This window comes from Anomaloglossus baeobatrachus, chromosome 5, assembly GCF_048569485.1.
Source record: "Anomaloglossus baeobatrachus isolate aAnoBae1 chromosome 5, aAnoBae1.hap1, whole genome shotgun sequence".
Taxonomy (NCBI): domain Eukaryota; kingdom Metazoa; phylum Chordata; class Amphibia; order Anura; family Aromobatidae; genus Anomaloglossus; species Anomaloglossus baeobatrachus.
Window position 1 is genome coordinate 69,455,903 of NC_134357.1, and position 24,294 is coordinate 69,480,196.

Genomic DNA, 24,294 nt, shown 5'->3' on the forward strand with positions numbered 1-24,294 from the left:
CAGCGACAGACATAAGGTCTCTAAAATCCTGTGTGTCCACTAGGCGGAAAGGCAGCATTTCGGTAGCCAACAGCTTACAGAGGGATAGAGTCAACCTCTTAGCTTTGTCATGGGTCGGAGGAAGTGGCCTTTTATTTGACCACATCTGAGGGACAGAGATCTGGCTGCTGTGTGTAGACGGTGTTGAGTAGGGTGTCCCTGGAAAAATGCAGGTTTGTGAGGAAAGTGCAGGCGGAGACATGATGTTGCCTTCATCCAACGTTGGTGCTATCGATGTCTGAGAGAGCTGTACACACTCACTTGTTTCCCCTTCCAAACCAACTGACGACCTTACAAGCAAACTGCCTGTTGCGGTTACAGTGGTGGAAGTTTTGCGTGGAAAAACAGGTGTGGCAGCTGTCCCCACAGTCCTAGAAGATGAAGAGCGCGCGGATGCAGTGGAAGGGGCGGGCGGTGGATGGTTCGCTCCGCTAGGCCGCATTGCAGCACGGTGAGCTTCCCACCGGGACTTATGATATTTATTCATGTGACGATTCATGGAAGAAGTTGTCAAACTGCTGAGCTTTTGACCTCTACTAAGAGAATCATGACAAATGTTACATATCACATGAGTTGGGCGATCTTTTTCGATGTGAAAAAAGGACCAGGCTAGGCAAGGCTTAGAGGCCATGCGACCTGTTGATCCACCCCGAATAATGCTCATAGGCAGAGTGGTGGCTGAGGATGCAGTTGTAGACGTGCTACCAGTGCTCCGACTCTGTCCAGGAAGGCGCAAGGTAACTTCGTCGTCGGTTGCATCCTCCTCCACCGCCTCTGTTGACCTCCTCGAGTGCCTGACTGGGGGTTGACAGTAGGTGGGATCTAGAACGTCATCATCAATTGTTGTGTTTGCACTCCCCTCCCCCTCAGACCGAGCCTCTTCTTGCCCTGACGGAATATTTAAGTTGTCATCCCAATCGGGTATCTGCGTCTCATCTTCATCAGTATGTTCCTCATTGTCTATAACCACAGGTGTTACAGTTTGTGACAAAGGGTCAACATTATGCTCAGAAACTTGGTCCTCACGGCCTGAATCTGAGTCACAAAGGTTCTGGGCATCACTGCAGACCATTTCCTGTTCTGTACTCACTGTAGCTTGGGAGCAGACCTCTGATTCCCAGGCTATAGTGTGACTGAACAGCTCTGCAGACTCAGCCATCTCAGTTCCACCATACTGTGCAGGGCTGATGGAGACTTCAGAGCTGGGAGAAATCAAGTGTGATTGGGATGACAACTCAGAGGACTGGTGTTTTTTGGATGCGGTACTTGAAGTGGCTGAGAGGGCACTTGTTGGACCACTTGAGATCCATTCAAGCATTTTCCTTTTTTGCCCATCATCTACCTTTCTTCCTGTTGTTCGTGTCCGTAAAAAAGGGAGCACATCGGATTGTCCACGGTAAGTAGTAGACATCTTACTTTTGCTGGTAGATGGTCTATCTTCAGCAGATGATAATGGAGCTTTGCCACCTTCCCCACGGACAAAACCTTTTTTGCCTTTTCCACCACGCCTCTTCCCCTTTCCACCAGCATCTGTCATTTTGCCACTCATGTTGATTGCGACAAGATTGTGGACTGAAAATGTGGTAGTAAAAATTGAGAGGTGGTGAAGATTGCAGTGGTGGTCTAGCTTTATTAACAGCAGAATAATAAAGAATAAATATCCCTGACAATGCAACTTAGTTATAATTAGTTGGAGTGTGCAACGCAGGCAGACGTGCTGCAAATGTCTTTGCACTAGTGGGACTATAGCAAAGTCCAATAGCCACGTATAGGATGCCACTAGGTACACTGAGTGTTTGCTAGTATAATGGCTTGGTTAGAATGAGTTGTAGTGTGCAACGCAGGCAGACGCGCTCTGCAAATGTCTTTGCACTAGTGGGACTATAGCAAAGTCCAATAGCCACGTATAGGATGCCACTAGGTACACTGAGTGTTTGCTAGTATAATGGCTTGGTTAGAATGAGTTGTAGTGTGCAACGCAGGCAGACGCGCTCTGCAAATGTCTTTGCACTAGTGGGACTATAGCAAAGTCCAATAGCCACGTATAGGATGCCACTAGGTACACTGAGTGTTTGCTAGTATAATGGCTTGGTTAGAATGAGTTGTAGTGTGCAACGCAGGCAGACGCGCTCTGCAAATGTCTTTGCACTAGTGGGACTATAGCAAAGTCCAATAGCCACGTATAGGATGCCACTAGGTACACTGAGTGTTTGCTAGTATAATGGCTTGGTTAGAATGAGTTGTAGTGTGCAACGCAGGCAGACGCGCTCTGCAAATGTCTTTGCACTAGTGGGACTATAGCAAAGTCCAATAGCCACGTATAGGATGCCACTAGGTACACTGAGTGTTTGCTAGTATAATGGCTTGGTTAGAATGAGTTGTAGTGTGCAACGCAGGCAGACGCGCTCTGCAAATGTCTTTGCACTAGTGGGACTATAGCAAAGTCCAATAGCCACGTATAGGATGCCACTAGGTACACTGAGTGTTTGCTAGTATAATGGCTTGGTTAGAATGAGTTGTAGTGTGCAACGCAGGCAGACGCGCTCTGCAAATGTCTTTGCACTAGTGGGACTATAGCAAAGTCCAATAGCCACGTATAGGATGCCACTAGGTACACTGAGTGTTTGCTAGTATAATGGCTTGGTTAGAATGAGTTGTAGTGTGCAACGCAGGCAGACGCGCTCTGCAAATGTCTTTGCACTAGTGGGACTATAGCAAAGTCCAATAGCCACGTATAGGATGCCACTAGGTACACTGAGTGTTTGCTAGTATAATGGCTTGGTTAGAATGAGTTGTAGTGTGCAACGCAGGCAGACGCGCTCTGCAAATGTCTTTGCACTAGTGGGACTATAGCAAAGTCCAATAGCCACGTATAGGATGCCACTAGGTACACTGAGTGTTTGCTAGTATAATGGCTTGGTTAGAATGAGTTGTAGTGTGCAACGCAGGCAGACGCGCTCTGCAAATGTCTTTGCACTAGTGGGACTATAGCAAAGTCCAATAGCCACGTATAGGATGCCACTAGGTACACTGAGTGTTTGCTAGTATAATGGCTTGGTTAGAATGAGTTGTAGTGTGCAACGCAGGCAGACGCGCTCTGCAAATGTCTTTGCACTAGTGGGACTATAGCAAAGTCCAATAGCCACGTATAGGATGCCACTAGGTACACTGAGTGTTTGCTAGTATAATGGCTTGGTTAGAATGAGTTGTAGTGTGCAACGCAGGCAGACGCGCTCTGCAAATGTCTTTGCACTAGTGGGACTATAGCAAAGTCCAATAGCCACGTATAGGATGCCACTAGGTACACTGAGTGTTTGCTAGTATAATGGCTTGGTTAGAATGAGTTGTAGTGTGCAACGCAGGCAGACGCGCTCTGCAAATGTCTTTGCACTAGTGGGACTATAGCAAAGTCCAATAGCCACGTATAGGATGCCACTAGGTACACTGAGTGTTTGCTAGTATAATGGCTTGGTTAGAATGAGTTGTAGTGTGCAACGCAGGCAGACGCGCTCTGCAAATGTCTTTGCACTAGTGGGACTATAGCAAAGTCCAATAGCCACGTATAGGATGCCACTAGGTACACTGAGTGTTTGCTAGTATAATGGCTTGGTTAGAATGAGTTGTAGTGTGCAACGCAGGCAGACGCGCTCTGCAAATGTCTTTGCACTAGTGGGACTATAGCAAAGTCCAATAGCCACGTATAGGATGCCACTAGGTACACTGAGTGTTTGCTAGTATAATGGCTTGGTTAGAATGAGTTGTAGTGTGCAACGCAGGCAGACGCGCTCTGCAAATGTCTTTGCACTAGTGGGACTATAGCAAAGTCCAATAGCCACGTATAGGATGCCACTAGGTACACTGAGTGTTTGCTAGTATAATGGCTTGGTTAGAATGAGTTGTAGTGTGCAACGCAGGCAGACGCGCTCTGCAAATGTCTTTGCACTAGTGGGACTATAGCAAAGTCCAATAGCCACGTATAGGATGCCACTAGGTACACTGAGTGTTTGCTAGTATAATGGCTTGGTTAGAATGAGTTGTAGTGTGCAACGCAGGCAGACGCGCTCTGCAAATGTCTTTGCACTAGTGGGACTATAGCAAAGTCCAATAGCCACGTATAGGATGCCACTAGGTACACTGAGTGTTTGCTAGTATAATGGCTTGGTTAGAATGAGTTGTAGTGTGCAACGCAGGCAGACGCGCTCTGCAAATGTCTTTGCACTAGTGGGACTATAGCAAAGTCCAATAGCCACGTATAGGATGCCACTAGGTACACTGAGTGTTTGCTAGTATAATGGCTTGGTTAGAATGAGTTGTAGTGTGCAACGCAGGCAGACGCGCTCTGCAAATGTCTTTGCACTAGTGGGACTATAGCAAAGTCCAATAGCCACGTATAGGATGCCACTAGGTACACTGAGTGTTTGCTAGTATAATGGCTTGGTTAGAATGAGTTGTAGTGTGCAACGCAGGCAGACGCGCTCTGCAAATGTCTTTGCACTAGTGGGACTATAGCAAAGTCCAATAGCCACGTATAGGATGCCACTAGGTACACTGAGTGTTTGCTAGTATAATGGCTTGGTTAGAATGAGTTGTAGTGTGCAACGCAGGCAGACGCGCTCTGCAAATGTCTTTGCACTAGTGGGACTATAGCAAAGTCCAATAGCCACGTATAGGATGCCACTAGGTACACTGAGTGTTTGCTAGTATAATGGCTTGGTTAGAATGAGTTGTAGTGTGCAACGCAGGCAGACGCGCTCTGCAAATGTCTTTGCACTAGTGGGACTATAGCAAAGTCCAATAGCCACGTATAGGATGCCACTAGGTACACTGAGTGTTTGCTAGTATAATGGCTTGGTTAGAATGAGTTGTAGTGTGCAACGCAGGCAGACGCGCTCTGCAAATGTCTTTGCACTAGTGGGACTATAGCAAAGTCCAATAGCCACGTATAGGATGCCACTAGGTACACTGAGTGTTTGCTAGTATAATGGCTTGGTTAGAATGAGTTGTAGTGTGCAACGCAGGCAGACGCGCTCTGCAAATGTCTTTGCACTAGTGGGACTATAGCAAAGTCCAATAGCCACGTATAGGATGCCACTAGGTACACTGAGTGTTTGCTAGTATAATGGCTTGGTTAGAATGAGTTGTAGTGTGCAACGCAGGCAGACGCGCTCTGCAAATGTCTTTGCACTAGTGGGACTATAGCAAAGTCCAATAGCCACGTATAGGATGCCACTAGGTACACTGAGTGTTTGCTAGTATAATGGCTTGGTTAGAATGAGTTGTAGTGTGCAACGCAGGCAGACGCGCTCTGCAAATGTCTTTGCACTAGTGGGACTATAGCAAAGTCCAATAGCCACGTATAGGATGCCACTAGGTACACTGAGTGTTTGCTAGTATAATGGCTTGGTTAGAATGAGTTGTAGTGTGCAACGCAGGCAGACGCGCTCTGCAAATGTCTTTGCACTAGTGGGACTATAGCAAAGTCCAATAGCCACGTATAGGATGCCACTAGGTACACTGAGTGTTTGCTAGTATAATGGCTTAGTTATCAGTTGGAGTGTGCAGAGGACAAGAGGGTACAGTGGCAGGATTGTGGTGCTCTGGGTAGAGGAATGGAAGACTGCCTTTCTATTCCCTCCTAATGGTGAAATGCAGGTAGGAAATCCCTGACCTGGGCTACACAGACGCTGTTGCTGTTTGCAGGACCTGTTACCTATGGCTCTCTGACCCTGCCGGTTGGAGCCCTTAAAAGGACTGCTATAAAGTGCTCTCCCTAAGCTGTCTAACGCTGTGTATGCAGCGCATACAGCTGTATCGGCTATAGGACTCAGGAAGACGGAGCTGCGACAGTGATGTCTGACACCAAAGACGCAGAAGGCAGATAATGGCGTCCGTGAAGAAAATGTCCGGTTTTATAATGCAGGGACATGTGACATGCAGATCCTATCACACATGCCGTTGCTTCTCTGGCTCAAAGTCCACTTAGCTGTGTGTGTGTCTGGGATTGGCTGACATGCTGGCCCGCCCCACAAGACGCGCGCGCTTAGGGAAGGAAGACAAGAAAAAAAAAAAAAAAAAATGGCGATCGCCATTATAGAAACAGCAGTGATCTGAAGGCGCTGTTCACGCACACTATACACTGAAATGTGATAATAGTTTGATTCACAGAGTGACTTACACTATTACAGCAGAAACCAAGCTATGATTTAGCTGTTTTTTGGCTGCTAGAACCGTTCTCGAACGTTTCTAGAACTACCGAGCTTTTGCAAAAAGCTCGAGTTCTAGTTCGATCTAGAACATGCCCCAAAATCACTCGAGCCGCGAACTGGAGAACCACGAACCACGAACCGCGCTCAACTCTACTTACTATACAGAGCAGTGTAGGAAAATCTAAGTATAGTAGCGGTTTGGCATACATTCCCAGATAATATCATATATACACTCTTCTTCCTTTTCGTGAGTGCATTTCTTCTTTTTTAAAAAATATATTTTGCAGACTCATGTTCTCCTTTCCTACCTGCCCACAACTGTCTACAAATCAGAAAACCTTATTTACAAGGGGAGGAACTGAAGAAGGACTTTAAATACAGAGTCAGAGCCTGTTCTCATCCCAAGCAACTCTGGTTCTTCTTTCCTCTGAGAACTTAGAAGCTTTTCACAGCCATGAAGTACCTCATCTTCTTAACCCTACTGGTTCATGGACTCGCTGGTCCTGCAGGAAAGCCTGGTGAGAATATTTTGACTTGAAGAATATATGAATAAATGTTATTCTCTTAGATTGATCTGTTTACCATCAAATTTTTATCATGAGGACCACGTCATGTCCATAGTGACTACCAGGAAGTGCGTGGAGACCCTTTGTCTCTCTAGCATGAAGCCAAACTGCCCCTATGTGCTTCTGTACAGACTTTGTTGAGTGCCATTCTGTAGTAATATAGATATTTTACTCTAAAATAACTTTAAAAGGTAAATTTAAAGTCCAATGATTCTCTATAAAATGTGAGTTAAATTGAGAAGCGGTACAGCCATATTTATGAGACTCAAAGCTGACCCCTGATGTTACGACCGGTGAAATAAAGGTTTAGAGAAAGGGTTATTCATAGTTTTGTATTAAATTGAGATGTTGTTTATTGAGAGGTGTTATATTATAATAGTATTATGTATTTAGAGGTTGGAGGCGGTTTTCTACATTCTAATTAGTTTCCATTAAACATTTTACATCAGTCCCCTTCTACAGACGTTATATAGCACTGACTAATGCTGGAAGCAGGAATGATTACCTGAGAATATATCACTGAGCTCATTCTGATGGTCCACTTTTTTTTTAACTTTTTTATCGTTCTTTTTTAAGCTCCTCATCTGATTTTTTGCCACTGATCAAATCAAAGTTGAATGTGCAGGGAACCAAAGATACTAGCAAAACAGTGAAACATTTTTAATGATACTTAACTGCCAAAAAAATATTTTTCGTATCATACTAGTTTAGAAGTAAAAAAATTATCTGTTTGAAGCACAGTTTTGAAAAAGTAGACATAATAACAGTCACACATATATATACACAAACCTGTAATACTGCGCTAGAGGTCTATGGAGCCTTGGTGTATGTTTGTCTTAGGGTTAAAAAAATTAATCAATAATAATAGTAAAAATAATAAATAACAATAAACCAGTTGCATGTGGCGCAAACGTTTGCAAGTTATACAATTACTTTTATTTACCTTTCATTATTTTCTGCTAATTTAAAAATAATGATTATGCAATCATATTTTTTTATATTTAAATATAAATGTAAATTTAAAGTTTCTTCTCTACATTATTGTTCTGGCTTTTCACCTATCACAGTTATTTGCATCATTCATAAAACACATGTGTAATATGTTGAAGATATGTGAGATATTTACATAATGTTTTTGTAGCAGAAAACCACCCTGGAGAACTACCCTCACATGACAACTCTTTCAGACCACCTCACCCAGAAGATTCAGAAGAATCAAATGAAGATTCATTTGACCAGCACAGTATGACAGGACAAAACTCTTTCAGACCACCTCATCCAGAAGATTCAGAAGAATCAAATGAAGATTCATTTGAGTTTGAAAATATAGGAGGGCAAAACTCTTCCAGACCACCTAATCCAGAAGATTCAGAAGAATCAAATGAACTTTCATTTGACCATCAAAATATAACAGGACAAAACTCTTCCAGACCACCTCATTCTGATGATTTGGGTAACTATGACCATTCAAGGCATCGCAGACAAGTTGCAGATGCATTACATTCAACAACACCCAAGACTACCAATCCTAAACCAACGAGTGCCCCGAAACCTACTGAAGGTCCACGTCCCACTAGCAAACCTACTGAAGGTCCACGTCCCACTAGCAAGCCACCAACTAAGCCTGTAACACAAGCCAAACCTATACAGGTAAGTTGAGTAATAATTGAGTGATAGTTTGTATGGTAGATATTCACCTCTTTGTTAGTTGGACTTTTTTTTTAGGAAAAAGTTGGAGATAAACAATGGAGCGTTCATGATCTCTTACAAGGAGATTGTCATTTATGGTTACTTATGTTGTATAGCAAAACAAATTTCATATTCACAAGTCTTGGAATGGGGGATCAAAGCTCATATAGGAATAGAAATAGCTGCAAAATTGGTTGTCCTTTTTCAAGGTAAATGAATGGCGAACGAAATGTTCTGTACATAATTGATGTGTGTATTTATCTCTTTTAACATCTATTTCAGACTACAAAATCTAGACCCAAACGACATCTTAAAGGTGCTGAAAATCATCCTACAGGGGCTCCACATGGAGATCACACACATGAAAGTGGTGCGAGCCGACCAACGCACCCAGCTAACCATGGTGGAGACCATCATGGAGGAAACAATGGCCAAAGTAAGTTATTATTCTTAATCAATGAGTTGCCAAATTTGAAATCTTTTTTCTTAAATTTTTTTAATAGCTCATCAAGGCTTTGAGATATTTGCCATACTTTGGCTTGTTATCAAAATGATTGTGCAGACACTGCTCCCCCGTAATTACTCATGGAAACATTTGTGGTTCAAAGAATCATTTGTTGTACAGGGCTCCTCCCTAAATCTAGGTTTCTAGATAAGAATAAAATTGAAGGTACTGGAAGAGATATCGTAAAATCACAAAAAAAAAGTGTAAAAAGGAACATTGTACTGATAAAAATACTCATCTTATAAAAGCCATACCAGCCACTATTTACAGTACATCCCTGCAGTAATTATGCGTCCTCTGCCTATTTGACTGCTGTAGCCATTGCAGGTTGATAAGAAAATTACACAAAATTACTGCAAAATTGTAAACAAAAGCTGATGGTGACCAGAAATTATTATTACAAATACACAAATAGTATTTTTTAAAAAATACAAAATCATTTAAAACTGTTTTAATAAAAACTTAACTAAAAAAAGAATGTTAAAAAACTGCTTTGTTATAGAATATACATATTATCACAGGATGACTATTATTGCAAAATCAGAGCAATTCCCTAACTTGTTAGCGAGTAATTTTAGTAACATTGTAGATGTTCAAACTTTTATAACCATTTTACTCTATGTGTTTTCCAGGAAGCTGAGAAGAGTGACTTCAAGATTTATAAAGGTTATAAAGAATTTCTCCTTAGATGTTATAGCAAATTTAGCAATGCAAGTAAATAAAAAATAAAATAAAATAACGTTTCCAAGAAGTTTTATTTTTGAAACAGAATTTGTATGAAGTTGGAGAATTTTGTAATAATGGCACGAAAAAAAGAATAAAAGTTCAAGCAGCAAATAAAAAAAATAACACTGGACGGGTGTGACAGTTTTGGAAAAACTAAATCATGTTTTTCTAAGCTATATAATTAATTTACATACATACATTGCATCTCTATCAAGGTTCCTGTCCCAAATTTTTGGGGTGCGCTTTACCCCACTGTTGAAGCCAGAGCAGTGCAAGCAGGTTGTGGACTGTATGGCAGATAATGCCTCCAATGTGTTAACCAGCTCCATCTTGTCTTCCACTCGGTCCAGTCTCAGTAGCCAAGAGGCTGGACAACATAATCCTCACTCTGATCCACCATGACGAGTCCCAGGAAACAAGTCACTCCACACTTCGACACTCTGAGTAGCTCTTTACCTTTCCATTGATGGCTGCTTCTGGCCTCTCACCATGCACTTTTCAAGCATAATAGTAGTGAGTACAGCAGTGTAGAGGCGGAGTAATCCATAGCACAGTGACAGGCAGGAAGACGCAGTGGGTTGCCTAGAGGTAGAAAGCGGTTAACTGTTCCCCAGAGCACCCCACATGGCCATCATCATAGGCCAAGGGTTCAGTGTTCCCACGTGTGGCTATTTTTTAGGGAAAGTCCTGAAGACAAAAGGACAGTAATTTGCAGCATCTGCCATACAAAGTAAAACAGAGGAAAGAGCACTAGCAACATGAGCCCCAACAGCATGCTTAAGCACCCCACTAGGTCGTTTGAACGCCTGGGTAGAAAACCAGTGTGAGGGTGAAACCACTTCTACTTTCCCTAGGCTACATGCCAAATATATGGCATATTGCATAATTGAGTGGCATTTCCAGCCCAGACAACAAGGCAAAGTACATTTCACTCAACCTCCCCACAGACCTACGCATCATAGTCAATGGCTGTTTACACTCTTCAGTCACACAAGCTCACTGCCTCGGTTTAATGCTTGACTCTGCTCTCTCCTTCAAAGCCTTTTCAACCTTTTCCACCTACTGACTACTCAAACTCAAAAATATATTTCCCTGTTCCGTGCATTTCCTAACCAAGAGTCTGCAAAAACACTATTGCATGCTCTCCTCATCTCCCACCTCAAATACTTCAACCTCCTGATCTTTGGCCTCCCTTCTAATACTCTTGCAACCCTCCAATCTAACCTAAACTCTGACATCCTACTAAACCATTCATTTCATCAAGGATTAGTCCAAGGCAGCACACTTGCAATAAAGGGGTGTCACGATAGTCATGGAGTGACTGGGAAATGGGAGCCCTAAACTGACCCTCAGGCTAGAGGAGCCCATAACTGTCCTTCAACCCAGTGGTACCCCTGACGGTGGAAAGATCTGGACCCCCAGCGTAACCCTAACTCCTTAGACGCCCTGATCTTATACCCCCTCACCCCGGCAGGGTGCCGTCACTAAAATGATAAATCCTTATACAAATAGACAGACATGGAGGAACTAAAGCTCACACTGACAGCAGTCAATCATGTAGGTAAAGACAAGATGTGCATTGGGGGAAATAAAGAAAAGTAAGGAAATACACAATGACAAGGGTATCTCCACAGCACACACATGATAGCTGACGCATCACTGTTGTATGCTGAGTCACAAGAATCACTTTTACTATATTTGGCATAGAGGAGTTATTTACACCATCTTTTAAAGGGCAGAGGTGGCTCTCCTAGGTCTTCAGTGACCTGTGATCCCAGCATCAACCCACAAGCTAGCAGGAATTAACTACTGCCAGACTGATTATCAGCGAGCACAAAACTGATGGATGCCTGGCTCTGAATGAACAATACTGAAGCACCAGGTGGTGTGTCAGACTGTGCAGTGTGAACAGAGTCCAAAGTTGCAATGACACCTGGTGCATATAGTGCAGCACACTGCGAAGATCCTCAAGACTTGGTCTCTCTCTGGTTGACGGGGATAGAAAGCATGAATATCCAATGCTGGCACCCACGTTATCTCCTCAGGACCATAGCCCCGCACCAAATACTGTAGAGAACGACGAACGACATGGGAATCAATAGGTCTGGATACTTCAAACTCCAAAGACCCATCCACCAAAACTGGAGGGGTTAGAAGAAGGGTTCCTGAATCCTAAAATCTCTTTAATAGATTTATGAAATACATTGTGGATTTTATATACAGCAAAAAAGGCCAATCGGAAGGCCAATGGGCTGATAACGTCCGTGATCCTGAACGGACCAATGAAACAAGGTCCTAACTTAAGTGAAAGTATCCCGAGCTTGATATTTTTAGTGAATGACCACAACCAATCACTCAAACAAAGGTCAGGATGAGGCACACGTCCATAGTCAGCTACACTAGAGCCCATGCTAAGCAAATGTTGCTGTACCTTTTTTCAAGTAGATGATAATACTGACCCCAACTGGTCCTCATCTAGTATCCTAAAAGAGCGCTATTACACAAAGTACAGAATTGAGAATGTTAACCATAGACACAAAAGAAAGGAGACACACCAGAGGATTCATGACGATGCTTATTAAGAGCAAATTCAGCTGGAGGAAGAAAGGAGGACCACTCCTCCTTTTATATTAGAGACAAAACAGTGCAAATAATGTTCCATGTTCTGGTTCACGTTCACTGTGGCTGGAAAGCTGATGAAGGAGATAACCTAATCCCCAAGTGAGAGCAGAATGACCTCCAAAAATTAGCAATAAACTGAGTACCATATCAGAGACAATGTCAGATGTGACTCCATGGAGTCTGATAATCTCCTAATTCATAGTATCATAGTATCATAGTTTTTAAGGTTGAAGGGAGACTCTAAGTCCATCTAGTTCAACCCGTAGCCTAACATGTTGATCCAGAGGAAGGCAAAAAAAACCCCAATGTGGCAAACAAGTTCCAATGGGGAAAAAATTTCCTTCCTGACTCCATATCCGGCAATCAGACTAGTTCCCTGGATTAACACCCTGTCATAAAATCTAATATACATAACTGGTAATATTAAATTTTTCAAGAAAGGCGTCCAGGCTCTGCTTAAATGTTAGTAGTGAATCACTCATTATAACATCATACGGCAGAGAGTTCCATAGTCTCACTGCTCGTACAGTAAAGAATCCTCGTCTGTGATTATGATTAAACCTTCTTTCCTCAAGACGTAGTGGATGCCCCCGTGTTCCAGTCACAGGCCTAGGTGTAAAGAGATCTTTGGAAAGGTCTCTGTACTGTCCCCTCATATATTTATACATTGTGATTAGATCCCCCCTAAGCCTTCGTTTTTCCAAACTAAATAACCCCAAGTTTAATAACCTGTCTTGGTATTGCAGCCCACCCATTTCTCTAATAATCTTGGTCGCTCTTCTCTGCACCCTCTCCAGTTCAGCTATGTCCTTCTTATATATCGGTGACCAGAATTGTACACAGTATTCTAAGTGCGGTCGCACTAGTGACTTGTACAGAGGTAGAACTATATTTTTTTCATGAACACTTATACCTCTTTTAATACATCCCATTATTTTATTAGCCCTGGCAGCAGCTGCCTGACACTGGCCACTAAAGTGAAGTTTACCATCCACCCATACACCCAAGTCTTTTTCTGTGTCTGTTTTACCCAGTGTTCTACAATTAAGTACATAATCATAAATGTTATGATTTATTAGCCCAGGTAATTAAATACCTGGGCTAACATCTTAGCACTAGGCAAAGAAGGCAAGACAATAAAATGAGTCATATTGGAAACTCTGTTAACCACAACCAAAACAGCCATATTACCAGCAGAAGGAGGCAGATCTCTAATGAAGCCCATGGAAATATCCATCCATGGTTTGCTAAGTACACTTAATGACAGCAGACACCCAGATGGAAGAGAGTGTGATGTTTTATAACACGCACATATGGTACAAGCAGACACAAAGAAGACCCAAAACCCACGCAATAGGAGATCCAATGTGCCCTTCGCCCCAGGGTGACCAGCCAGGACAGAATTGTGATACTCCCTCAAAATCTTAAGGCAAAAGTTCAGGGGAACAAATGACTTGTTCCCAGGAACCCCAGATGGTGTCTCATCCTGGGCCTCAGCAAGCTCAAACTCGTCCTCTGTACTGAGTGCTGAAAGTACCATTTCCTTTTTGCAGGATGGGCACTGGTTCCCCATAAGAATCCCACCTGGAGAACTCCTGGACAATGCATCTGCCTAATGCGGGCATCACACGAGACGATATATCGTGCGATATGTCGGCGGGGTCATGTCGCAAGTGACGCACATCCGGCATCGTTTGATATACGTAGCGTGTGACAGCTACGAGCGACGGTGAACGAGCACAAATACTCAACTTATCGTTACTCATTGACACATGCTCATTTTCAAAAAGTCGTTTCTTCTTCTCTGCGCCGATTGTTCATCATTCCCGAGGCAGCACACATCGCTCCGTGTGACACCCCAGAAACGATGAACACAGCTTACCTGCGTCCCGCCGGCTATACGGAAGGAGGAGGTGGGCGGGATGTTTACGTCCCGCTCATCTCCGCCCCTCCACTTCTATTGGCCGGCCGCTGTGTGACGTCGCTGTGACATCGAACGTCCCACCCCCTTCAGGAAGTGGATGTTCGCCGCCCACAGCGACGTCGCTCAGCAGGTAAGTGCATGTGACGGGGTTTAACGACCTTGTGCGCCACGGGCTGCTAATTGCCCGTGATGCACAAACGACAGGGGCGGGTGCGATCGCTTGCGCGATCGCACGATATATCATCTCGTGTGATGCCCGCATTAGTGTTTTTTGAACCAGGATGATAGGTTACAAAAACATTAAACCTGTTAAAGAACAACGAACATCGAGCTTTTCTCAGAGACAGGAACTTAGCTGACTTGAGATACAGGAGATTTTTATGATCCAGTGATAGGGTGAATAGCTCACTCCAATAAGTGTCGACACTCCTCAAATGCCAATTTGATGACGAGCAATTCTCTATTACCTATGTTGTGATTATATTTGGCTGACGACAACTTCTTAAAAAATAAGGCACACGGACTAAATAAACTCCAACAAGGGCTCAGGTAAAACAGAGATTAAGGTGGGGACATAGGTTCCCAGACAGTGTATCTTACAGTAAGAGCTCTACTGATCAATGTCTTGAGTCTTTCAGACCACTATCTGGTTGTGTAATGTGAACTATGGAAATCCTAACACTATTTGTGCAGGTAGATCATTGAGCGCATGGCAAGTAATACACTCAGAATAGAGTACCCCAATGCGGAATTCCAACCCCTGTACACACTTCTTGAAGACCCCTTGGGAGAGAGGTGACTCATTAACCTTTAACCCAGAGGAGCGAGCAAAGTTTTCATCGATAATATTGGACCCAGAACCACTATAAATAAACATCTTAATAGACACCTCTTGCCCCCTTCCCCCTATTTTACCTTAGTAGGTAAAAGGCACTGAGACATCATGGTGAAGGAAATTTTTAGACCCAGGTGGGAATCCCTTAATCCCGCTGGGTGTAACAGTTTTCCGACAGGTGACCTCTCTTTGGCACCAAGGGATACGCCCTGAGAAAATGGCACTTTTTGCCTCAGATAAACCATATATCTCCCTTTTTCAGAGCAGGGAACTCTCTCCTTGCCTGAGACATCCCACCGAGCGCTGCATGGGCTCAGATAAGGCCTCCAGAGATGACTCAGGTGCTGCTGCCCACACCCAGATAGACGTGGTATTATGAGACCTCTGATAGCATTGGCAGTTTATTCAGAATAAGAAAGCCATGGCAAACTCCAGAGAGGGAGGAGTCTCAACCATAATCAAGGCCTCCTTTACCATCTCAGAAACGCCCTGAATAAAATAGCTCTTAAGAGCAAGGTTGTTATACTGTGTCCACTGACCAATGTCGAAATTCAGTGCAGTATCCCTTAGCTGTCTGACTCCATTGTTGAACTGAATGGCTCTTGGACTTAGCCAATGACACCTTATCAGGATTGTCATATATGAGACCGAGTGCAGAAGAAAAACGTCCACAGATCCAAACACAGGAGAATCAGAAGAGAAGGAAAATGCCCATGATTGTGGGTCACCACTCCAAAGTGAGACCACAATATCAACACACTGTGTCCCATTACCAGAAGAATGAGGACACAGCTGGAAATGCAACTAACATAACTCCCGGAAGGAGACAAACCGACTGCGTTCCCAAATAAATCACTCCAGAGGAGGCAGTTTAAGTTCAAGTGCTCTGGTAACCAACCAGGACTGCACTGAGGTAGCAGACTGAAATAGTAGCTGAACTGCCGCCTTAACTCCACTACCTGGAGAAAAATGCCTGCATTTGCTTTGCATCAAAGCTATGGAATTCATGGGGAGATTTGAATGGGCCAAATATAATGTCACGATAGTAATGGATTGACTGGGAATCGTAACTCCTAAACTGACCCTCAGCCTAGGGAAGCCCCTAACAGTCTCTCATCCCAGAGGTATGCTTGATGGTGGCGAGGTCTGGACCCGTAGTGTAACCCTAACTCCTGAACTTATACCCCCTCATCTCCACCCTGGGAGGAGGATGGGACTGGAGTGATAAATCCCCACTCAAATAGACAGGGAGGAACTTAAATTTATCAGTTACAACAGTCAGTCACGGAGGTAAAGGCAATATGTGCACAAGAGGGAAGTAAAGGAAAAGAAGGAAATACACAATGACAATAGTATCTCCACAACACACCACACTAGCATATAACAGTGCTCCAGCAGCTGAATCACCATGCAACAACATTGGTATCGCTCTTGCTATATTCGACATGGAGGAGCAGGATCCATTATCTTTTAAAGGGCGGAGGCTTTATAGATCTTCAGTAACCTGTGATCCCAGCAGCAACTCACAGGCTAGCAGGAATTAACTCCTGCCTAACCAATCATCAGTGAGCACAAAATTAGTCAATGCTTGGCTCTGACTGAACAACACCAAAGCACCAGGTGGCTTGTCAGACTTTCGCAGTGGAGTCCAAAGTCACTATGACACCTGGTGCATATAGAGCAGTGCACCGCATGACAAGGGGAAAACGTAATGTCCCACTATTAATAGGAAGAATGTGAACTTCTTGCGCTATATACTGTAAATATTTATATATACAGATAGGGATATATATATATATATATATATATATATATATATACTGCATCAATTTTTACTGCATGATAGCATAATTTCACAATAAAGCAGAAGAAATTGTGCGATTTATTTTAGTGCAAATGGGCAATGAATCACCTAATATAAAAAAAATTAAATATCCATATTTTCAATCCAAACAAACCATACACAAACAATTAGTCTCTACCCCAGTGCGTTCAAGTATCCTCTTCCACAAAGGATATATACCATATTGTATATGGAAAAATTAAAACAGAACTATTCAATATATCCATTATTCACATTGTTCACTTTAAAAATAGTATAATAAAACCATGCCTTATGCATTATTAAGATAAAAAGAAAAAATAATAATTTGTAAATGACGTAAAAGAAATCATCCGAAAATGATATAGTAAACCAGTGTTACATGATGATCACATGTGGAGTGTGGATATAGATTACTAAAAAATAAAAGCACTACATGATCTTGGTTTCCATGAATTTATAATTCAATACCTTGCTGTATAGAAACGTGTAGGAAAATCTAAATATAGTAATGTCTTTGCGTACATTCCCGGACAATATCATATATACACTCTCGTCATCCGTCTCGTGAGTGCAATTGTTCTTTAAAAAAAATGATTTTTAAGACTCATGTTCTCCTCTCCTACCTGCTCACAACTGTCTACAAATCAGAAACCTCATCTACAAGGGGAGGATCTGAAGAAGGACTTTAAATACAGAGTGAGACTCTGTTCTCATCCCAAGCAACCCTGGTTCTTCTCTCCTCGGAGAACTTAGAAGCTTTCTGCAGCCATGAAATACCTCATCGTCTTAGCCCTGCTGGTTCATGCACTCGCTGGTCCTACTAAAAAGCCAGGTGAGAATATTTTGACATGTAGAGTGTATGAATAGATGTTCTTTTCTTTTTGTCATTAAATTGAAATCATGAGGACCATGTCATGTCTATAGTTCCTATAAGGAAGTGTATGGATACCCCATGGCTCCCTATGATGAAAACATACTGCCTCTATGTGCTTCTGTACAGCTTTTGCTGAGTGCCGTTCCGTAGTAATAGAGATATTTTAATCTAAAATAGCTTTATAAGGTATACTTGAAGCCCAATATTTCTCTATAAGATCTGAGCAAAACTGAGAAGTATAACAGCCATATTGATGAGATGCAAAGCTGATGTTACGGTCACTGAAATAAATGTTTAGAGAAAGGGTTATTAACAGTGTTGTATTGAATTGCTATCTACGGTAATTTATTGAAAGGTGTTATATTATAATAGTATTTCTTATTCAGAGGTTAGAGGGGGTTTTCAGCCTTCTAATTGGTTTCTATTAAAAATTGTACACCAGTCACCTTCTACAGACGCTGTATAGCACTGAGAGTATATCAGTTAGCTCATTTTTTTGGTTCAGTGGTAGAGGATTTTTTTACTCTTTTATCTTTTTTCTTTTTTAAGCTCCTCTTATCTGATTTTCTACCAGTGAACGAATCAAATTCAATGTGCAGGGACCCAAAAAGCCCATACTAGCAAAACAATATTTTTTTAAAAATCCCATGTTTTGTCATCCACCATCTAATACTACAGAACAGTTGCAATTCCATGTGGTGCCAAAACGTTCGCAAGATATACAATTACTTGCATTTAACTTTCATTATTTTCTGCGGAGGTTAATTGGAAAAAAAATTATTATGCAGTTGGATCTTTGTATATATAAATATACAGTAAACGTAAAATGTAAATTTCTTTTCCACATTATTGTTCTGATTTTTCACCTATTATAGTTATTTGTAGCATTTAGAAATTACGTGTCATATGTTGAAGATATGTGAGATATTTACATAATGTTTTTATAACAGATATACACCCTGGAGGTCCACTTGGTCCTAAACCTTCACATCCACCGCCCACTGGCATTGCCCATCCGTTTAACCATCCTAATGTAACGGGACTACCCCCACATCATAACTCTTCCAGTGAACCTCATCCAGAAGATACAGAAGATTCAAATGAACATTTATTTGAAAATCATAATATAACAGGACATAACGCTTCCAGACCACCTCATCCAGAAGATTCTGACGATTCTAGTGAACATTCATTTGAAACTCACAATATAACAGGACATAACTCTTCCAGACCATCTCATCCAGAAGATTCTGATGATTCAACTGAACATTCATTTGAAAATCACAATATGACAGGACATAACTCTTCCAGACCACCTCATTCAGAAGATTTAGATGGCGATGACCATCCAAGTCATCACAGTCAAGTTCCAGATGCATTTCATTCAGCAGCACCCAAAACATCCAAACCTCCACCAGCCAGTGGCCTAAAACCTACAAAAAGTCCACAACCCCCTGGCAAGCCACCAGCTAAGCCACCAGCTAAGCCACCAACTAAGCCACCAACTAAGCCACCAACTAAGCCACCAACTAAGCCACCAACTAAGCCCGTAACAAAAGCCAAACCTATACAGGTAAGTTGAGTAATAATTGAGCAATAATTTTTATGATAGGTATTCACTTTGTTAGTTTCCCTTTTTGTATGAAAAAATGAGAGATAACCAATTGGGTGTTCATTACCTCTTACAAGGATATTGTCATTCATGTGAATGTGTACTGTTGTAATTTCTGCATAGCAAAACAAATTTCATATTCACAAGTCTTGTAATGGGGGATCAAAGGTCATATAGAACAGATAAATTGGTTGTCCCTAAAGGGTGTTACGCGTCCTAGTGATACTGTGCGCCACGGGCAGTGATTTGCCCATGGCACACAAACGACGGGGGCGGGTGCTTTCACGAGCGACATCGTTAGCGATGTCGCTGCGTGTAAAGCGGCCTTTAGCTTTTCAATAGCTAAGGAAATGTTCTGTACATAATTAATGAATTAGACCTATAGATAAGTGGAATCATAAGCATCACCAAAACCTTTTTTTAGAAAAATAGTATACATTTTATAAATAGTATAAATTGTATTAAACATTAAGCCTGAGGAAGCCCACATGAAACGTGCATAGGGGTTGTTTGTGCCAGTAGTCCACTTGGTCTATATGGTTGAGTGTATTTGATGACTTTATAATTGTGCTTTATATCTATGGGAATCCTGTTATCCCTACTTGATTAACAATGTCTATACATATGGTCTGATGAAGCTAATTCACTCTCCTCATGCACTTTAATACTCTCGCACCTTAGCTAATATCATGACACCTGCACCATGCTCTTTTTATTGTATAGTCTGTATATGTTTGTCTTGATTAATATTTAATAAAATTTATAAAATTTTTCTAAAAAAGTTTTTTAGTGATTTTTATGGCCTTTCACAGCTTTATTTGTGTTTATACTGATCCTGGCCCCCGGGTGTGTGTGTCCACCTGGGTAATGCTTAGAGTGTCTCAGATGTTGTTTTTAATAATTGATGTTTGTATTTATTTCTTTTAACATCTATTTCAGACTACAAAACATAGAGTCAAACGACATCTGAAAGGTGCTGAGAATCATCCCACAGGAGCTCCACATGGAGATCACACACACTCAGCTCACACACATGAAAGTGATGGAAGCCGACCAACGCACCCAACTAACAATGGTGGAGACCATCAGGGAGGAAACAAAGGTCAAAGTAAGTTATCATTATTCTTAAACAGTGAGTTGCCATAGTTGAAATCTATTTTTCTTGCATTTTTAATAGCTCATCAAGGGTTTAAGAAATTTGCTATACTTTGGCTTGGTATCAAAGTGATTGTGCAAACGCTGTTCCCCCATAATTACTGATTGAAAAATTTGTAGTTTATGGCTCCTTTCTAAACACAGGTTTCTAGATGGCAGGTTTTTTTTTTTTGCAAATTCACCACCAAAGGTTGAAACAAAAATACACAATTATAGTTAAAAAAAATACAAAATCATTTAAAAATGATTTACTAAAGATGTAAAAAAATGCTTTGTTTTAGATATCTGCATGCAGTACTGAAAAAAAGAATCTGGGTGATCCGAAAGGTCAAAAATTCTAGAGATCCTAAAGTATTCAATTATGTTAAATTTACAGTTGGGACTTTGTATAAAAGAGAATTATACATATTAGCGCAGGATGACTGTTGTTTCAAAATCAGAGCAATTTCCTAACTTGTTTGTCAGTGATTTTAGTAACATTGTAGATATTCAAACTTTTATAACAATTGTACTCTTTATGTTTTGCAGGAGGCTGAGAAGAGCGACTTCAGCATTTATTAAGATTATAAAAAATGTCTCCTTAAATGTAATACAAATGTTAGCATTGCAAATAAATAAAAAAAAATAATAAAATAACATTTCCATAAAGTTTTATCATTTAAACAAAATTTGTATGAGGTTGGAGAATTTTGTAATACAGAAATAAATAAAAGAAGCCGAGCTGGAAAGAAAAAAAAAATAAATTCTGGACATTTGTGATACAGTTTTGAAAAAAAGAAGTCATGTTTTTCTAACCTATACAATCCATTTAGAATGGTAAACTGTTAATGAGGACCAACCACCAGGATTTTCCTATATAAACTAAAGCCAGTGCTATACTGGCGCTATCATGCTGATTCTATACATACCTTTAGTTGTGAGATCGGATGTATACTTTCTGAAATACAGGCAAGTAAAGTTTTTGCAATGCACTGTTACTTGATTGATAGCAGCTACAGAATATCTAATAGATGAGTCGGGTTTTGGTAGTTATTCTCGCCCTTTTCTGCTTGCCTGTCCTTCCTTCCCCTGTCTCTGTTAGTTATGCTAATTAAATTATATCACAGATTTACTCAATCTCTTCACTAAAATGGCATCAGAGTTGGTTTCTGCACATAGCGGTTATCTCCAGCGCCATCTTTGTGAAGACAGTGTGACATCATGGTATTGTTTTATGGCCTGTGCGGGGGCGGCGCATGTGCTCCTGTGGTCACAACAAGAGCAGAGGATTACTTTAAATATGTGTGAAAGGAATACACACACAAGGAGTGCTATATTCAAACATGTAAATTATTTATTAGATACAGAAAAATACATACATATCACATTTTAAAAAGTCATCATGTTAAAGAGTGATTATTAGGGGACTCCTAAAAAAGGGGAGGGTAACCATGTGTCCAGTGGCAGAGTATGAAGATGGTCAGTAAATCGAGGTGTCTAAGGTGTAAAAATTAATAATTCAATGTGCATAGTCTCATGTAGTTATATCCAGACAAAGCTGGAGGAAGAGAGTGCACATGATAATATTCTATTAATAAAACTCATTTGGGTGTATGCATTCAGTAACACAGGGTCAGATACCCTAATGACGGCGTCACAAGAGACGATCTATCGTGCGATCACACGAGCGATCGTACCCACCCCCGTTGTTTGTGCGTCATGGGAAATTAGTTGCTTGTGGCGCACAAAGTTGGTAACCCCCTGTCACACGCACTTACCTCCAGGACGACCTCGCTGTGGGCGGCAAACATCCTCTTCCTGAAGAAGGAGAGACGTTCGGCGTCACAGCGACGTCACACTGCGGCGGCCAATAAAAGTGGAAGGGCGGAGATGAGCGGGATGTAACATCCCACCCACCTCCTTCCTTCCGCATTGTCGGCGGGATGCAGGTAAGCTGTGTTCATCATTCCCGTGGTGTTACACGGAGCGACATGTGCTGCTACGGGAACAATGAACAACCGGAGCACAGAAGAAGGACGGACTTTTTGAAAATGAACGACGTGTCAATGAGCAACGATAAGGTGAGTATTTTTGCTCGTTCACAGTCGTTCCAAGGTGTCACACGGTACGAAATGTCTGACGATGCCGGATGTGCGTCACTAACGACGTTACCTCGACGACATATCGCCCGATATATTGTACCATGTGACGACGGCATAAGTATATAGCTTACCCATGAGGATAGATTGCCAATGTTCTTGCAACTTGGCACTATGGAAATATCCAGACCTGTCCTGCGCGCGCGTATTGCGTTGGCGGCTTCTTCAGCAGAGGGGGGGTAGATAAGCGCAGAGGATGCAAGACCATGGGAGCACATGCGCTGCCATTGCAAAGACCACAAAACAATAAGACGATGTCACAATGTCTTCACAAACATGGGCCAGAGATAACCGCGATGTGCCGGCGCCAACACTGACGCCATCTTATTGAAGCGATTTAGTAAATTTGTGATATATTGTGATTACCATAAATAACAGAGATGGGGTGGAAGGACAGGCAGGCAGAAAGGAGCAACAATAACTAACAAAACCCAACCCACCTATTAGCTCTTCTGTTGCACCTATCACTAAATAACAGTGCATATCACAAACTTTACTTGCCTGTATTTCAGACAGTATACATCCGATCTCACAATTAAAGGTATGTATAGAATCAGCCTGATAGCGCCAGTATAGCACTGGCTTTAGTTTATATAGGAAAATCCTGGTGGATGGTCCTCTTTAAGACTACTCACATTTATCTTGCTTAACTAATTAAAAGAAGGAAGATTTACAGGCATCCTTTGGCATATCAATTTTAGCTTAGTACTGCATGGTATTTGCATACGCACAGAGTAGTCAAAATAGGCACATCTTGTTTCTTTGCACTGAAAAGGGTATGTCCTGCAAAAAAAAATGGAAATGAAACTATATTTTATTAGGAAAACTGAATTTTTTAAATATATATATTTATTTTTTTAAATGTTTTTATTTATTTTTTGTAATAGTTATTAATCCCCTCCAAAAGACTATTAGGCATTGGTATACGGCACAAATGGAAATCAATTTTAAGCTTCAGCTCCCAAAGTTACCCATTGGTAGCCCCTAATATTACTGTTTTAAAGTCTGAATGAGGCACCACTCTTCGTCTCTCAAACTCAAATAGGGTTCAGCACTGTAATGGCACTGTAAATGTGAGTAAACTGTGATGTACTTAACATCTGGTGACCTCATCGTTTTTCGGTGACACTCCACTCTCATGGCACAATCTTGTGCCCATAAGTTCTGAATGGCTGGAAGTCAGAAGTTAAATCACAAGCCCGCAATATATCCCGAGCATGGAAAAAATGAGGCTCTCATAGAGTTATACTGATTTGTGACCTGTTGCTTGTTCCAGCAAACACTGGAGCTGCCGGCAGGACATAAATCACAGAAGACCAATCAGAGCTCAGCTGGAAAAAGATGAAGATGGTGGCATGTGAGTATCAGACAAGGAGCAGGGGACTGACATTAAAAGTAGCACTCCAGCAATGCAATAAAGAAAACTCTGGAGTGGTGCTTTAAAACTTTATGGGAGGATGGTAAAATGCATCATGGCTGATTGCAAAAAGACAAGATCGGGCTTGACAAAGAATGCAGGTAGCGTTCGAAATGCGTAGCCGCACCTGGGCTCCCTATTTTGTCCCTTGTAATGACAAG

At 41.7% G+C, this 24,294-nt stretch overlaps 2 protein-coding genes across 2 annotated transcripts in view; one reads left to right on the plus strand and one right to left on the minus strand.

Annotated features, from left to right (window-relative positions):
• The first annotated feature begins 17,666 nt into the window (after positions 1 to 17,666).
• On the plus strand, positions 17,667 to 21,189 carry LOC142313300 (uncharacterized). Its single transcript, XM_075352299.1, has 4 exons — positions 17,667 to 17,769; positions 18,762 to 19,384; positions 20,363 to 20,531; positions 21,107 to 21,189. Exons 1-4 carry the CDS (start codon positions 17,706 to 17,708, stop codon positions 21,112 to 21,114), a joined length of 864 nt encoding a protein of 287 aa, XP_075208414.1. The 5' UTR covers positions 17,667 to 17,705; the 3' UTR covers positions 21,115 to 21,189.
• A 2,177-nt stretch (positions 21,190 to 23,366) lies between these two features.
• The window catches only part of LOC142313301 (natural killer cells antigen CD94-like), a 58,153-nt gene continuing 57,225 nt past the window's right edge, over positions 23,367 to 24,294 (minus strand). The window contains exon 6 of the mRNA XM_075352300.1: positions 23,367 to 23,499. Within this exon, the coding sequence (XP_075208415.1) occupies positions 23,367 to 23,499 (133 nt within the window). The remainder of the gene's footprint in view (positions 23,500 to 24,294) is intronic.